Source organism: Chrysemys picta, chromosome 25 (genome assembly GCF_011386835.1).
Source record: "Chrysemys picta bellii isolate R12L10 chromosome 25, ASM1138683v2, whole genome shotgun sequence".
NCBI classification, from domain to species: Eukaryota; Metazoa; Chordata; order Testudines; family Emydidae; genus Chrysemys; species Chrysemys picta.
In genome coordinates, this window is record NC_088815.1 from 1,404,876 (window position 1) to 1,422,813 (window position 17,938).

General features: G+C 47.4%; 1 protein-coding gene across 10 annotated transcripts in view; it reads left to right on the forward strand.

Moving 5' to 3' along the window:
• Nucleotides 1-17,938, forward strand: part of RANBP3 (RAN binding protein 3) — a 200,026-nt gene that overhangs the window by 120,526 nt on the left and 61,562 nt on the right. For all 10 annotated transcript variants that reach the window (XM_065578271.1, XM_008172811.4, XM_065578269.1 and 7 more), the window contains one exon: nt 10,857-10,976. In XM_065578271.1, coding sequence (XP_065434343.1) covers nt 10,857-10,976 — 120 coding nt within the window. The remainder of the gene's footprint in view (nt 1-10,856; nt 10,977-17,938) is intronic.

The window sequence follows — 17,938 nt, forward strand, 5'->3', positions numbered from 1 at the left end:
TCCCTTCCAACTCGGGTATTCTATGATTCTAACAGCAGTGCTCCTAGTGCTACATCAGTACCAATTGTAGGATAAATGGCTCCCTCACCTTTGGGTACACTAGGGCCGGGAGCTGGGCTAGATCTTCTTTCAGGATTAGTAATGCCTTTGCCTGATCATGCCCATTGCCACCCTTTCTTTAGAAGAAAATACAGTGGGCGACTTTTGGCAGCATACATTTCAATAAAATCTCTTGAGAAATTCAAAGTTCCTAACAGAGCACTTAATGATGCTACATCAGTGGGGGCTGGAAGTTTCCCAATTAGTTCCACCCATTGTGCATTTGAGGTTCGTCCCTCCTTTCCCAATATAACCCATAAATATTTTACCTCTTGCTGTATCAATTGGGCCTTGGCTCTGCTAGCGTTAAACCTGGTTTCTTGGATAATCCTTACCACATTTTCAGTGAGTCTATTGACTTATCCCCAGTCAGTTCCATGCACATGTATAACATCAACATAGGATGCTACCTTCTTTTGGTCTCCAGGTGCCAATTTTCCCCACATTTTGACCACATGGGTGTGACAAATTGCAGGTGTGTTATGAAACCCCGGGGCATTCTCATGAAACAGAATTGCTGTCCCCTATAGGTTAAACCAAATTTGTACCAAGACTCTGGATATAAGGGAATGGGAAAGAAAGCATTTGCTAAATCTGTCACTGAAAACCACTGTGCTCTGGTTGCTACTGGGGGAACTAGTTCTTGGTATTTAGCCACCACTAGAGCAGAGGCTGAAGTTACTGCATTCAGTGCTCTAAAATCCACTGTCCTTGTTCAAGTCGTCCCATAGCCCTTGAGTACAGGCCAAACAGGGGCATTGTCAGTACTGGCTATTTGTACAATATCGCTGCCTTCTAACAAACTTTCTATGGTTACTTTTATTCCTTCCTCCGCCTCCTGGGGATATTTGTATTGGTGCTGTGGGGAGGGATCAGGTCCTCTTATCAAGACTTCTGCATCAATTTTCCTGCATTTCAATTTATTTTTGGCCAATACCTCAGGGAACCTTTCCACCCATGGGTCCCGGTCATTTACCTGCCCTCCTTCCTGAGCCTGAACTGCTGTACATCTATCTATGGGATTTATAACATAAAAAGGTACATTTACTGAATTCCCATTATTTGTCCATAAAAATCCATTAGTTAAGTCCACAACCAGCTTTTCCCTTTTAAGGTAGGGCATTCCCAATATTCCATCTGTTTTGCCCCTACCTCCAGCCTGATTCTCTACCTGAACAAAATATTTTATCCATGACTCCTGGTTCCCTTTTCAGGTCATGATTGGCTATGTTATGATTGCATTCACTGTCTCCCCTGTGTATGATACTAGTTGTGTTGAATCTTCAGTTCCCACTGCATCCTTGGGGAGCCATAGCTCTCCAAGTACACATACTGATACTCCATAGCATGTTTGTTTCCCTGGTCTCCCCATTATTGCCCCTACAGTGGCCACTACATCAGTAGGAGTCTGGGGAGCCGGGCATCCCTAATGAGATGGTGCCAATGGCTCCAAATCCGTTATGGGATTTCAGAGAGCCCCATCTCCTCCTGCCTCTCTGTCTGCATGACCCTCTGCAATAACTCACCCATGCGTCTCCCATTCCATATCTTTCTGGTGCCTCTATTCTCAACCCGTCCCTTCCACCCTCAGTCACGTACCCTCTTCCTCGCATCTGACATCCATATCCCCCTCTTGGTCCCCAGTTGCCCAAGCTTGCTCCCCGTCTTCTACCTCTACCATTCCATTGTACATTTGCCCCTTTTCTGCCCAATTTCCCTTGGTGGTGTGGGGATCCATTGATAGTGAAGGTTACTGTCTGGACCTGTTCCATTCTCCTGTCCTTATGCCCTTTTCCTGCTTCACCCTGTGTCTCTTGGAAAATTATGGCCGCACTAAAAATTTCTTGCCTTAAGGTCTCATAGTCCCTAGTTACATCCACAGGTCCCCAAATGACTTTCGTTTTAGGATTTAAACCATCCACCACTGCAGTCTTAAAACCCGGGGTGTCAAAAGTGGGGTTATCAGCAGCTTGTACGATCCCAGCAGCTATAACCAGGACCTCTTTCTTAGTAAGGTACAATTCTGGGGATTCACTGGGGCCCTGTTCCGTCAGGTGGAACAGTTTACGTAACTGCCTTGCTAACATAACCACCTTCCTTAATTCCTTCACTCAATTCCATCTCCCTACATCCACATCCAAATTCTCTATGGCATTCTTAATTACAGCCCAATCAGAAGCATTAGTACAAGCTTGGGCTACCGCCTTATAGTCTGCCACCCTCCACCCAGGTTGTTGTATCGATTGCACTGTCTCTAATCCATACATGTATCTCTGTGTAAGAGCCCCAACATCTGGGCAGCTGCCTGTATCTGTTCCAAGGTGAGATCAGTAGTTATTGTTACTTTCTCCCTCATTTGTCTGTTTCCAGTGCCTTCGGAGAGGGGTTCTGTTTTTGACTGTTTTGTTAATTATCGGGGCAATGGGTTTAGTGAGCCACATATCTGACCCCAAACTCTGTAACTCCCTTTCAAGGAGGAATGTGGCACTTCAGGGAAGGCATTGGGGGAGGGGGAGAGGTATAACCCATGATCTATTGGCTCGGGATCGATCCAATTAACCCTGTCCCAAGTATCATGGTGCAGACCATGGGGGTTTAAAGTATCCCCATGGTCTGCACCTACACTACTCTTATCCCTTACTGCTGCCATGATGTCCCTATGGGCTCCCAACATATGTTTTAGTTTTTCTATCTGTTTGCAGACTGAATGGTCAGTTTGTATGGCCCCAATCCTGTTTTTCATTAAGGACTATTCTAACTGCTGGCGTGTGCATCTCCCAGTTTCTGCTGCAAGGTAGTCACTTCCTCAGTTAGCTTGTCTATTTGCAATTTCCATTGGTCACATTCTCCTGCTTTTGTCTGCAGAGCAGTTGCAGTCTGTAATGCTGAGGCTGCACAAGCACACTGAGATGCCTTAATTTGGCTCAGGTTATCTCTAACTTTTCCCAGCTCCAATTGACAACCCTCCAGTTGCCTTTCCTGGAATAACACCAACCTCAAAAGATTGTCATTTCCATAATGCCTGGCTGACTGCCGCCTTTATAGCATCTTTCTTTGGTTTCAACTTCATATACACTTCAAACCCCTTACAAGAAGATTCAGGTGCCTCCTTTCCCTGGAATGCATCCTGTTCCCATGGGCACGGACCTCGTTCTACCTATTTAGCAAAGAGGGTGGGCTTCTCATCTAGCCCCCATCCCTAGGAGTCCTCTTCCTTGGTGTCTGGGGATGGCCATTCTGCCACTTGGTTGCTAACTTTGGTAAGGCACAAGGACATCAGTGTTGTATCCTACTGTGATTTACTGTGTTAGGCTCGATTGATTTGGTCCAGAGGACCTTAGGGTGCCCACATCTCCACCAATTCCATCACCCGCACGATTTGGGGCCTCCACCCCCCTTCCCAGGGCCCAGTTACCTTCTACAGGTTAACAGTACCTTGGCCCAGTGAAGGAGCCTTTATCACACAGTAAACATACTTAAACATATACATGTATTTATTAGCAATTAATAATCAATCAACAGAATTCACATGCCAAGCATCTAATGCTCACCACTCCCAATAAAGCAGATGGACATCTCCCAGTGGCCAGTCAGGACCCAATCATTTCCGGGGCTCCAGTTCTACACAGTCTAGTCGTGCCGGGGTTAAAAATCCTAGCAGCTTTGGTCTTGACTCAACGAGCTTGTTTCTGACCCTCATTATATAGTTAAAAGAGGATTTCTCTTAACCAATTAATTTTCTTAAAACGCAGCTATGAAAAAAAACACACTAACCAATCATTTTGACTGTAGAGAGGTTCACATGCCTAAGACCACCAACTCATTAGCTATTGTATTTTTCAAAGCTAGTAAAAACTTCAAGGTCTACTTATCTTTATGCTCCACTAGTGGGATACACTTGCATCAGCAACACCTCATACTTTTTATTACCAGTAAGAAACTGCAAAAATTCCAGGTTAGCTTGTCCATTCTCTTCCAGTGCGCATGACTTTGTGAATATATATCTGTCCCTGTTAGTAATGCTGCAGCTGATACTTTTCTCTTTGCCTGCCTCCATCAAGCTCTAGTTCTCCTGACCCTGTCGTTTGTTTCCAACTTAAGGTGGCTGAGCATCCAAGATGACTCTAAGTCCATACACAAGATGGCTGAAAGTCATGTCAAGTCCAGGCCTCTTGTTACATGAGTAAATATATGGTGCCATGTTAAGTATGGAAGTAGCACTACTAGATCACTGTTACTGAGACTATTTACTCCAAACTCAGTTTTCGCGTTTTTTGGAATCTAAATATTTAGGCAGAAAGATATTAAATCTGAATTATTTGATTTTTATATCTATTTTTAAATGTTTAAGTAGTTTAAGTTTATTTTTATTTATTTTTTTGAAATAGCAAACCTAAATCTCCCTTGCTGCAAACTAAGCAGATTATTTCTTGTTCTAGCCTTGGTGGACATGGAGAACAATTGATCATCGTCCCCTTTATAACAGCCTTTTACATAGTTGAAGACTGTTCTCAGGTCCCCTGTCAGTCTTCTCTTCTCTAGACTAAACTTGCCCAGTTTTTCAACTTTTACTCAAAGGTCATGTTTTCTAAATTCTACTTTGTTTCCTATCTCAATTTTTGATCCATTACCATACTTTAACAACAAGGAGTCTGGTGGCACCTTAAAGTCTAACAGATTTATTTGGGCATAAGCTTTCGTGAGTAAAAACCTCACTTCTTCAGATGCACAGAGTGAAAGTTACAGATGCAGGCATTATATACTGACACATGGAGAGCAGGGAGTTACTTCGCAAGTGGAGAACCAGTGTTGACAGGGCCAATTCAATCAGGGTGGATGTAGTCCACTCCCAATAATAGATGAGGAGGTGTCAATTCCAGGAGAGGAAAACCTGCTTCTGTAATGAGCCAGCCACTCCCAGTCCCTATTCAAGCCCAGATTAATGGTGTTAAATTTGCAAATGAATTTTAGTTCTGCTGTTTCTCTTTGAAGTCTGTTTTTGAAGTTTTTTTGTTCAATGATAGTGACTTTTAAATCCGTAATAGAATGACCAGGGAGATTGAAGTGTTCACTTACTGGCTTATGTATGTTACCATTCCTGATGTCTGATTTGTGTCCATTTATTCTTTTGCGGAGGGACTGTCCGGTTTGGCCAATGTACATGGCAGAGGGGCATTGCTGGCACATGATGGCATATATAACATTAGTAGATGTGCAGTTGAATGAGCCCTTGATGGTGTGGCTGATGTGGTTGGGTCCTCTGATGGTGTTGCCAGAGTAGATATGGGGACAGAGTAGGCAACAAGGTTTGCTATAGGGATAGGTTCCTGGGTTGGTGTTTCTGTGGTGTGGTGTGTAGTTGCTGGTGAGTATTTGCTTCAGGTTGGGGGGTTGTCTGTAAGCGAGGACTGGCCTGCCTCCCAAGGTCTGTGAGAGTGAGGGATCATTTTCCAGGGTACGTTGTAGATCGTGGATAATGTGCTGGAGAAGTTTTAGCTGGGGGCTGTATGTGATGGCCAGTGGTGTTCTGTTATTGTCCTTGTTGGGCCTGTCCTGTAGTAGGTGATTTCTGGGTACCCGTCTTGCTCTGTCAATCTGTTTCCTCACTTTCCCAGGTGGGTATTATAGTTTTACGAATGCTTGATAAAGATCTTGTAGGTGTTTGTCTCTGTCTGAGGGGTTGGAGCAAATTCAGTTGTATCTTAGGGCTTGGCTGTAGACAATGGATCGTGTGATGTGTCTTGGATGGAAGCTGGAGGAATGTAGGTACATATAGCTAATGTGCCAATATTTTTTCAAGGATAAATGGGATGACCTAAGTAATGATAAGCCCGTTAACCGGGCATTGACCCTCCAGGCAAAATAATGGAATAGTTTTTGAGACTTAATACGGAACTACAGAAGAGTAATAAAATGAATTCCTGTTGACATGGTTTTATGGCAAATAGGTCACATCAAAGAAACTTGATACCAGGGGAAGAAAATCTAAAATAATTGCTCGTAAAGTCTTCAGATATTAAAAAAAAAAAAAAAAAAAACTGGTGGAGTGGTAAATGACAGCTTAATTGCACAAAGTGATCTGGATGGCTTGATAAAGTGCATGCAATCAAAACTGTTTTAATAAGTTCACAGGCAAGATCATAATTGAAGAACAAAGAATGTAGGTTGTACTTACAGGATGGGTGGCCTGTATTTTGGAAAGTAATGATTCTGAGAAGGAATTCGGGGGTTATGATAGATAACCAACTGAACATGAGCTATCAGTTTATAATCCGGGGAATGTTGAGTAGATGTGAGGAGGTGATATTGCCTCTGTATATGACATTACTGAAACCATTACTGGATCCTGTGTCCAGTTCTGGTATCCACACTTCAAAAAAGATATTTAAAAATTGAAAGAGTTCAGAAGAACTATAAGAATCATTTGAGGTCTTGAAAACCTTTCTTTATAGTGAGAGACTGAAGAATCTGTCTGTTTATTTTATCTAGGAGAATAGCAAGAGGCGACTTGAACACAATCTATAATAAGTACTCACATGGGGAGATTTCTGATAGCAAGGGGTTCTTTACGAAAAAACGACCAAAGGCATCGGAATGTTTAATAAGGTGTACATTTTTAAATGTTTGGGTTATTAGCCATTGGAACACCTTACCAAAACTTGTGGTGGATTCTCCTTTTGAAATTTTTGAATCTATATTGTGGATGTCTTCTGAAAAGATTCTCTAGCCCAACCACAAGTTACTGCAGTCGTCGCCGCCGGAGTTTTTGGGCGACATTCTATGGCCCCACTTATGCAGGAGGTCATTCTAGATGATCATAATGATTGAATCCATTCTGGAATTAAAATGTATGAATCTAGATTTTTTTTTTCTTTCCATTTGACCAAGATGACCTTGCACAATATTATTTGGGGATTTACACACATACGTTTACAGTGCATGTTATAACAAAGTGTAAAAGCCACCTCTTTGGTGTTTACAGCTACTTCTGTCTCTAGCCAGACACCCAGTTTTCTTCCGTGTGTTAGAAGGGTTGTGGCAGGTACATTTCAGTGGCACACATGTGGTGACATTGCCTCCTAGTGCAATCACATTGCTCTGCTGTCAAGAGGCGTATAAAAGAGCATGTCCTGAGAAACTGTTACCAGAACTTTAAGATCGCAAAGATATGCGCTCAGATGTTAAAAATGCCAGAATAAAGGTTGTCAGTGCAACCTTAATTTGGCCCTCTGTGCATGTACATAGTGTGACAAAGTTCCTCCTCTGCCTTGGTGGGTTCTGCATTTTCTGGTGGATTTGCTAGCCTCAGAGGTTTTCGGCAGTCCTCAGTTTGGCTCCTTTTGTTAGTGGCACAAACCTGCTGTTCACTCGGCTAACTACATCACTGGCCAGCATGGGGAAAAGGAGAACAATCCCCCGCAGTCTCTGCTGACCCACCTAATGGATCGGGGGACAGGCCAGAGACCTTCCCCTCGGGTGGGACCCACAGTCCAGATCAACTCCTCTTATATCAAATAGGGAGTTGGGGAGATGGAGGGAACCCGGACCCGCCCTCTACTCCGGGTTCCAGCCCAGGGCCCTGTGGATTGCAGCTGTCTTTAGTGTCTCCTTTAATAGCTGCGTGACAGCTACAACTCCCTGGGCTACTTACCCATGGCCTCCTCCCAACACCTTCTTTGTCCTCACTACCGGACCTTCCTCCTGATGTCTGATAACTCTTGTACTTCTCAGTCCTCCAGCAGTACGCCTACTCACTCTCAGCTTTTTGCGTACCTCTTGCTCCCAGCTCCTCGCACACCCCTCACTGACTGCAGTGAGGTCCTTTTTAAACCAGGTGCCCTGATTAGCCTGCCTGTCTTAATGGATTCTAGCAGCTTCTTAATTGGCTCCAGATGTCCTAATTAGCCTGCCTGCCTTAATTGGTTCCAGCAAGTTCCTGATTGTTCTGGAACCTCCCCTGTTACCTTACCCAGGGAAAAGGGACCTGCTTAATCTGAGTCTTATATAGCTGCCTTCCATCACTCTCCTGTAGCCATCTGGCCTGATCCTGTCACAATAGATAATCTTATCCAACATCATGCACAAAATCTGTAGTAGAGCCAGGAATAAACCAGCTCTCCTGGGTCTCAGTTCAGTACCTTAAATATAAGAGAATATCCTATTTCTTCTTGCCACTTTGTGCCTCATTCAGTGTCCATCCTGTGTCCTTAATGGAGGGGGTCTGTAGAACAAATAGTATGTAAAATGTAATTAGAACTGTATCCTAAACTGCTTTATGGTATTGTACCCAAACATTGCTTTTCAATGGGGGATTCAACTTCCTTTATAGGAACAGACTCCTGAAACTCTTACCAGTCCACAAAAGGGGTACATAGTCATGCAAACAGTCCCATTATCTTCAGTGGGATTGATCAAATGATTAAGGATTTACAGGATTAGGTTCCAAATTCGTAAATTATTCTAGATGAAACTGACAATGCCTGAGCTGTCAGATCAGAAGGAGCTTCATTTGAATAAAGGTGGGCAGATGTGTGATAAGTCTTGGCTCCATTGCTAAGATGAGGAACATATTTTCAGCGAAGTTCTTGGCAGATTCCTGAGGCAGCTGGTTTAAGGCCATCAGTGTCTGGCATTATAATCTTCACTTATAGTTCTCTCACCCACAAAGCTGGAAAATGAGGCATTTGTTTTCTTTGTTTTGCTGCTCCAGTTCCAGTTAACAAAATGCATGTTAGACTTTGTTTAAGTTTGTTAGAATATGTATTGTGCTGTTAAAGCCATTTAAAGAATGAATGCCCTCTCTAGCCGCATTCTGCTCCTTTAAGGAGCAGAGCGCAGCCCCTCCCCCTTGGGGGGGGGGCTAGCCCCAAGTCTTTCCGGTACCCCGTACCTGCTAAAAAGCTCTTGCCGGTACTGTGAACTGGCAGGTACCACCCTACTTGCACTCCTGCTTGCCACAGAATTGTACTCCAGAATCTGACCTTCCATTAAAAAAAAATCATGCTTGGCTGTGTAAATATCCTTGAAAACATGAACAGAGGACAACAGATGCAGTGAGTCTGCTGGAAACAATAGCTCTGAAAGGTGTGAGCTGCCCCATTCATCTCAGTCAGGACCCTGTGGATTCCAATTCCGTAGTTGTAGAATTCGGCATTTTTTATAGTATTTTGCCATGGACTTCACTAACCTTTCATTTTCTCTGTGACCTGCTGCCCTGCAGCTACTCATTGCTGTCCAGCTTTCCCCAAAGGGGGAGCTAGTTGTATTCCAGTGCCTGCTTCTTGCACTGTTCCATGGACCCAGACAGCAGGGGGTCAAGAACATAGAGCTGAAAATCTGGCCTGCAGCCAGGAAGCAGAGGGAACTAGAAGTCCAGGATAGCGAGCTAGCAGCCTGGAAAGTAGTGTAGTGGCAAAGCCTGGGAGAAGTGGGGCAGGAAATGAGCCACTGAAACCAGCTGAATGCACCTTTCAGTGACTCCCAAGGGAGGAGGAAGTTTCTGAGCTGAGTCACCTAGACAGTGGAAGTGGCTTAATCGTTTTCACTGTAGCTTGGAAAAAAATATGTCCAGGGCAGAGAGCAGACGTGGAAAATATCAGCCTGATGGCTTAAAGTTTGATAAACCTATACACAACTGAAAGCAAGGGCTTATAATGGGAAATTTTAAGCAGCCTTAAGAGGGGGAGCTTGCCGTGTCTGTGTGTTAACAGACATCATAATTCCCCCACCTCTGTCCCCTATGTTTTTGGCCACTAAATGGCATCTAAAGGGGAAAAAAAACAGCCTGCAAGTAAGTGGAACCTTGCAATTATTCTCTTTAGAAATGATCTTTATGAATGTATTTGAAACATTGCAGTTATAAAGAAACTGTAATGCATATAGGTCTAATAGGTGTCTCTATTCTGTGAAGTATTTCCTCTTCAACCGTTACGTTGGATCTCTAGATGAACTATTCTATCTGGTCCAGTCAATATTTGTATTGGGGTCCAATTGTTCATGGAGGATAGATCCATCAGTGGCTATTAGCCCCATGCTCTAGGTGTCCCTAAACATCTGCCTGCCAGAAGCTGGGACTGGATGACGGGATGGATCATTTGATATACTGCCCTGTTTTGTCCCTCTGAAGCATCTGGAACCAGCCTCTGATGGAAGACAGGATACTGGACTTAGATGGACCTTTGGTCTGACCCCCAGTATGGCTGTTCTAATGTTCTTACATTAATTGCTGATTTATTGTGGGTTTTTCCTATCACTATCACTGTAATATGTATATTTATCCATAGACAAATTTTATAGTAACATTGATGTGTTTGTAGAATCATAGGAGATTAGGGTTTGAAGAGACCTCAGGAGGTCATCTAGTCCAACCCCCTGCTCAAAGCAGGACCAACCTCAACTAAACCATCCCAGGCAGGGCTTTGTGAAGCTGGGCCTTAAAAACCTCGAAGGATAGAGATTCCACCATTTCCCTAAGTAACCCATTCGAGTGCTTCCCTACCCTCCTAGTGAAACGGTTTTTCCTAATATCCAACCTAGACCTCCCCCACTGCAACTTGAGACCATTGCTCCTGGTTCTGTCATCTGCCACCACTAAGAACAGCCTAGCTCCATCCTCTTTGGAGCCCCCCTTTGTTCCTAGTGCATAGCATTAATGAAAATTATTGGAAAGGAAAAAATATAGTTTTTAACAAAAATGTTATTCAACAAACTGATCTAATTTCTCTAGGCTTAATTTTTCTCCATTTTTTTTCCTTTAGGTGAGAAAATGTCAGAAAAATGAGTCTAACAATACTTCAGAGGATGAAAACGGCGAGAAGTCAGAGCACAATGCACAGCAAGCATTTGTATTTGGGCAAAACTTAAGAGACAGAGTTAAGGTATATATTTAATCAGAAAAAAAAAAAGATTATGTTATTGAACTTAAATGAAAGTTGCTACTCCGGGTGAAAACTTTAAAGTGAAAACATCCAGTATAAAAAGTTGGTTTCTGAGTCCTGGGAACAAAGCGATGGCTTGGGCTTAAAATGCCCAAAGTTCGTTCTCTTTTTGTGTGTGCGATGGAGTTTGTTTTTTAAAACTCCTATAATTCTGGTTTGTTGTTCTTTGAGTGCTAGCTCACGTTGATTCCAAGTAGGTGTGTGCGCACCGCATACACAGTCGCCAGAAGATTTTCCCCTAGCGGTATATATCGGTCGGCTCTAGAGCCCCCTGGAGTTGCACCTTTCTGGCGCCGTATATAGAGTCCTGCCGGCCTCCGGCCTCTTCAGTTCCTTCTTACCACCTGTGATGGTTGGCTGGAATGTTGTTTCTCTCTTGCATCTGCAAGTGCTACCGTAGTGGTCTTACCGTTTTCTCCCTGTATATAGTTATACTAGTTTGTTAGTCAACCTGGGCATATATATTGTATATTTAGTTTAATGTAGTACTTTAGTGTAGTTAGGACCCGCTTATCGGGGTCACCCCCTTCTTTCCTGTCCTGGGACTGGGGCATGCCTCAGTATCCAGGGTTTAAACCATGCACGTCTTGCAATAAGCCTGTGCCCAACAGCGACCCTCACACTTCTTGCTTGAAGTGTCCGGGAGAATCCTATCAAAAGGAGCACTGCAAGATCTGCAGGGGATTTCATCCCAGAGCTCAAAAGGAAAGGGATCAGAGGCTGAAGTTCCCCCGATGGAGACACCCTTCGCCCCCACTTGGAGCCAAGTTCAGCTGAACTGGCACCCAGCACGTCTGCAGCGGTGCGAAGTTGCACTGGCATTGACGAGGGAGACCTCTACACCAAAAAAGGACTATGTCTATAGACTCTCAGCACCGGCAGGGCTCTCTGGCACATAGAGGCTCTGCTCACGGCAGTGCACGGCACTGCTGCCAGTCGCCGGTGCCACTCAAGAAGCAGAAGAAATCTGAATGGGGGGCACTCATCCACGCCAAGGCTAGCACTGCAAAAGGACTTGAGCGGAGTGTGACCCGCACCAGGCCGCTTACTCTACCCAGCACGGCACCAATGACTCCGGTCCCAGTGAGAGATCAGTCAAGGGCTAGGGAGGGATAGCTCAGTGGTTTGAGCACTGGCCTGCTAAACCCAGGGTTGTGAGCTCAATCCTTGAGGGGGCCACTTAGGGATCTGGGGCAAAATCAGTACTTGGTCCTGCTAGTGAAGGCAGGGGGCTGGACTCTATGACCTTTCAGGGTCCCTTCCAGTTCTAGGAGATAGGTATATCTCCATATATTATATTATATTATATTATATTATATTTATTAAGTCCAGTGCCGATGGACTCCCGTCCTCGGGAGAGCTGCAGAGAGACACACTGGAGCTGCTCTCCATGGCTGAAACTTTTGAGGCAGCTAGGGAACTAATAGCCTTCACAGTATCGCCGTCTCCCACCAGGTGAGAGTGTGCACTGGGCCCGAAAGCACCGGCACTGCAAAGACTCCTGGAACCATCCTGAGGGAAGCCGGCTATGGTGCCGCATTGGTCTTCTTTGCCCCAGCACCGCTCCCCGGTACCATCTGGGAGCAAGCCAGCTATGATGCTGCACTAGTCTTTACCCCGGCACTGTCAGGCACGAAAAGAGTCTTCCGCATCGGACTCTGAGCCGGAATCCTATATTTCTAGGAGGAGCTGGCACAGGTCGGAGCATAGGCATTCAAGGACTGACATGGGTCAGTCTTTCTGTCCTGTTCCCTGGCCCACGCAGTGGCCGGTACCAGCGCAATGGCCCTTTTGGAAACCATGGCGTTCCACCAAGCCCAGTGGTCGCATTCGAGGTGGTCTTTGTCCATTGCCTCAGAGAGCAGAGCCCCCTTTTGCCCCCTTCGGTGCAGGACCAACCTCATGGCACCAAATTGGATGCTGTACTGGAGGAACCAGTACCATGTGACTCCCTTGGAACGGAAGGACAGGAGCAAGAGCCTTTTCCTTTCACCAGACGAAGCTGTGACAGGGACCTCCTCTACAACCATCCTTGATGACAGCAAGGTCCACTGACAACTTTTGAAGAGAATGGCCCAGAACCTGGGGTTCCAAGTTGAAGACATTTCCAAGGCCTCAGAACCTATGGTGGACATCCTGGCCCCTTCAAGCCGATCCCGGGTTGACCTACCACTTATTAAGACCGTCCAAGACACAGCTAAAAATTGCAGACCCCAGCCTCTTTGGTCCCTACTGCAAAGAGGATGGAGTGAAAGTATTTCATCCTATCTAAGAGGTTTGAATACCTGTATTCCCACCCACCACCAGGCTTCCTCCTGGTGGCAGCAGCAAATGAATAAGTGTCAAGGCCCAGGAGGCTAAGAAGTTGGACCTTTTCAGTAGAAAAGTATATTCTACTGGGGGCTTCAGATTTCCAACCATGAAGTGATCCTCAGCAGATATAGCCCCAACTCTTGGGGAGCCATGTCAGAGTTTATGGAGCTGCTGCCAACGGAGTGCAGGGCAGGTTTCTTGGCCTTGTGGAAGAGGGAAAATTGGTGGCCAAGGCCTCGTTACAGCAGCCCTGAATGTGGCCAATTCGGCGACTCATACCATGTCTTTGGCTGTAGCCATGAGGCAGAGCTCTTGACTCCAGGCCTCGGGACTCTCCGTATGAGGTCCAGCAGACCATATAGGACATCCCTTTCAGGGGATTATCCCCCTTTTCCAAGAAGACAGACTCGAGGCTCCACAGCCTAAAAGACTTCAGGGCCACCCTCAAGTCACTGGGGCTTCATACTCTGGCTCCACAAAAGAAACACTTTAGACCTTAACCCCTTCCTCACTTCTATCAATCTCAGCATAGGCAGGATTACATCAGAAAGAGGGGCAGAAACCATACAAGGAGGCCTTCCTTTACTCAGGGTCCCAGACCTGCAAAACATCCAGAACTTTTGAGGGTGTGCCTGAGGGCGATGCACCAGTTCAGGAACCGGATCTTTCTCCCCTGTGTTTCTTGGACCATTTACCCCACTTCTATCCTGCATGGGACCAGATTATGTCAGACTGCTGGGTGCTACGCACGATAGGACTGGGATATTCACTTCAGTTCAGTTCTCCACCTCCATCCCATTCTCCCTCCCTGTCCCTCTTCAGTGACCCTTCTCAAGACCAGCTTCTACCGCAAGAGGTGCAAGTGATCCTAAGAGTGGGAGCAGTAGAGAAGGTCCCTCAGGAGCTAAGGGGCAGAGGTTTCTACTCCAGCTATTTCCTAATCCTGAAAGCCAGCGGTGGTCTCAGACCTATCCTGGACCCGCGAAATCTTAACAGATTCATGAAGAAGTTGAGGATCTGTATGATCTCCTTGGGATCCATTATCCCTTCCCTGGATCCGGGGGACTGGTATGCCGCCCTCGATTTGAAGGACGCATACTTCCATGTATCTATCATCTCCAATCACAGAAGATTCCTCCGGGTTGTAGCGAACCATACCCACTACCAGTTCACAGTTCTCCCCTTTGGCTTGTTAATGGCCCCTCGCATGTTCACCAAGTGCATGGCAGTCGTCGCAGCCTTCCTGGGGAAGTGAGGGGTTCAGGAGTTTCCATACCTCGACAACTAGCTGATCAAGAGCTGCACCAGGGCTCAGGTAGATGCACACACAAACCTAATAAAGTAAATTTTTGACAGGTTAGGCCTGCTGGTAAATGCATAAAAGTCAGCCCTCACTCCCACTCAGTGTTCATGGGGCAGTTCTAGATTCAAGACAAGCCAGAGCATTCCTACCAGAGTCTTGTTTACAGGCTTTATGCTCCATCATAGAGGACCCCGGACGATACCCCACCACCAGGGCACAGAACTGCCTGAAGCTTCTGGGGCACATTGGCCGCATGTACATATGTAGTACAGCGTGCAAGGCTGCAGCTCAGGCCTCTCTGGTTCTGGCAGGTCTCAGTGTATCACCCAAGCCAAAACTGCTTGGACAAGGTAGTTGCACTTCCCCCACTGGCTATCAAGACTCTCCTGTGGTTGGTCAATCCTCCAACGGTCTGGACAGAAGTGCCCTTCTCCAGACCTCAACCCTTGCTGACTCTATTTACAGATGCTTCAGTGATGGGGTGGGGAGCGCATCTAGGGAGGCTCTGGACTCAAGGCCTCTGGTCCCAAGCAGAGCTCTCGCTTCACATCAATGGCAAAGAGCTAAGAGCAGTACGCCTGGCCTCCCAGACCTTCCAAGCCCATCTGGAAGGAAAATGTGTATTGGTCATGACGGACAATACTATAATGATATTTTATATAAACAGACAGCGTAGAGCACACTCCTCTCCTCTATGCCAGGAAGCCCTCAAGCTGTGTGACTTCTGCATAACACACTCAATACACCCAGACTTGCATCTGAAGAAGTGAGGTTCTTACCCACGAAAACTTATGCTCCCAATACTTCTGTTAGTCTCAAAGGTGCCACAGGACCCTCTGTTGCTTTTTACAGATTCAGACTAACACGGCTACCCCTCTGATACTCAATACACCTAGAGCAGGCCTGCACAACTCGTAAAGCAGCAAGGGCCATATTACTCCAAAGAAAACAGCTGAGGGCCGAAACCCCCCGAGCATCGCCAACGCTCCCCCCAGCGCCACCCAGCCCCCTGCGAAACACAACCCCCCCCAGCGCCACCTGCCCCATGGAAACAACCCCCCAGCGCTGCCGAAACACATCCCCCCCCCCCGGTGCGCCACCTGCCCCGCGGAAACAAACCCTCCTTCCTCAGCGCCGCCCCACCGAAACAGCAGTATTGAACCTCGGTAATATGTTATAGCAGGCCCCTAAGGTAGTATAATTAAGGTAAAAGAAAAATGTCTTTTTGCTAGAAGTAGAATAAGATATTCCCCCCACTTTGTAATCAATTGCCCTGTGAATGAATGAGGTGTGAATGAGGAAGGCAGGCACCTCCAGACAGCTGCAACCTTTGGAGAGGGCAGGGCCGGCTCTAGGATTTTTGCTGAGCCAAGCAAAAAAATTTTTGGCCGCCTCCCCTTTCTTTTTCGTGCCCTTCTGCCCCCGGCCCCACCCCAACTCCACCCCTTCCCCAAATCCCCAGCACCGCCTCCTACCCCTGCGTGCCACATTTCTCCTCCCCCGCATTGCTTCCTGCGGGCCCCCTGTGACCTCCCGCCCTAGCTCACCTCCGCTCCGCCTGCTTCCCCCGGGTGTGCCGCCGCTCTGCTTCTCCCCCCTCCCTCTCAGGCGAGGGAGGAGGGAGAAGCGGAGCAGCGGCGCGTTGAGGGGAGCAGGCAGAGTAGAGGTGAGCTGGGGGGGGGGTGCAGGAAGTAATGGGGGGGGTAGAGGAACCGCTCCCCGCTCCGGCTCACCTCCGCTCCACCACCACCGCCCCCCCTGAGCGCCCACCGCTCGGCTTCTCCTCCCTCCCAGCCTTGCTGCGCGAAATAGCGGTTTCACACGTGGCAAGCCTGGGAGGGAGGGGGGAGAAGCGAAGCAGCGGCAGCGTGCTCAGGGGAGCAGGCGGAGGCAGAGCAGAGGTGAGCTGGGGCGGCAAGGACACTTTTCCCCCATGCCCCGGAGTCGGCACCTATGATGGCCGGCGCCAGAATGCCGCCCCTAGAAATGTGCCGCCCCAAGCACCTGCTTGTTTTGCTGGCGCCAGCCCTGGGAGAGGGGATGGGAGCAAGACCAGATCAGTAGAACAGGTCAGCCACCGACTCACCACTCGCCTCCTCAGCTCCCCTCGCCCAGCTCGCCTACTCACCCCCCGCCACTGCCTGCTCGCTCGCCTCCTCGGCGCCCCACCCCTCTGGCTCGCCGGTTCACCTGCCCCCCCGCCACTGCCCGCCCACTCACCTCCTCAGCCCTCCACCCACCCGGCTCACCTACTCATTCCCCGCCACTGCCCGCCCGCTCGCCTACTCAGCCCCCCTCCCTCACCTGCCGCTTGCCTACTCACCCCCCCGCGGACCGCACAATGAGCCCATCTACTCAACCCCCGTGGGCCGCACAGTGAGCCCACGCGGGCCGCATGCGGCCCCTGGGCCGCATGTTGTGCAGGCCTGACCTAGAGGCATCTTACCTTCTGGGATCCCTTCTGGTTAGATATGCCGGAGGGTAGGGATCAGATACAGAGGGACCTAGACAAATTAGAGGATTGGGCCAAAAGAAACCCGATGAGGTTCAACAAGGACAAGTGCAGAGTCCTGCACTTAGGACGGAAGAATCCCATGCACTGCTACAGACTAGGGACCGAATGGCTAGGTATCAGTTCTGCAGAAAAGGACCTAGGGGTTACAGTGGATGAGAAGCTGACAGTGTGCCCTTGTTGCCAAGAAGGCTAACGGCATTTTGGGCTGTATAAGTAGGGGCATTGCCAGCAGATCAGGGTCGTGATCATTCCCCTCTATTTGACATTGGTGAGGCCTCATCTGGAGTACTGTGTCCGGTTTTGGGCCCCACACTACAAAAAGGATGTGGAAAAATTGGAAAGAGTCCAGTGGAGGGCAACAAAAATGATTAGGGGTCTGGAGCACATGACTTATGAGGAGAGGCTGAGGGAACTGGGATTGTTTAGTCTGCAGAAGAGAAGAGTGAGGGGGGATTTGATAGCTGCTTTCAACTACCTGAAAGGGGGTTCCAAAGAGGATGGATCTAGACTGTTCTCAGTGGTAGCAGATGACAGAACAAGGAGTAATGGTCTCAAGTTGCAGTGGGGGAGTTTTAGGTTGGATATTAGGAAAAACTATTTCACTAGGAGGGTGGTGAAGCACTGGAATGGGTTATCTAGGAAAGTGGTGGAATCTCCTTCCTTAGAGGTTTTTAAAGTCAGGCTTGACAAAACCCTGGCTGGGATGATTTAGTTGGGAATTGGTCCTGCTTTGAGCAGGGGATTGGACGAGATGACCTCCTGAGGTCCCTT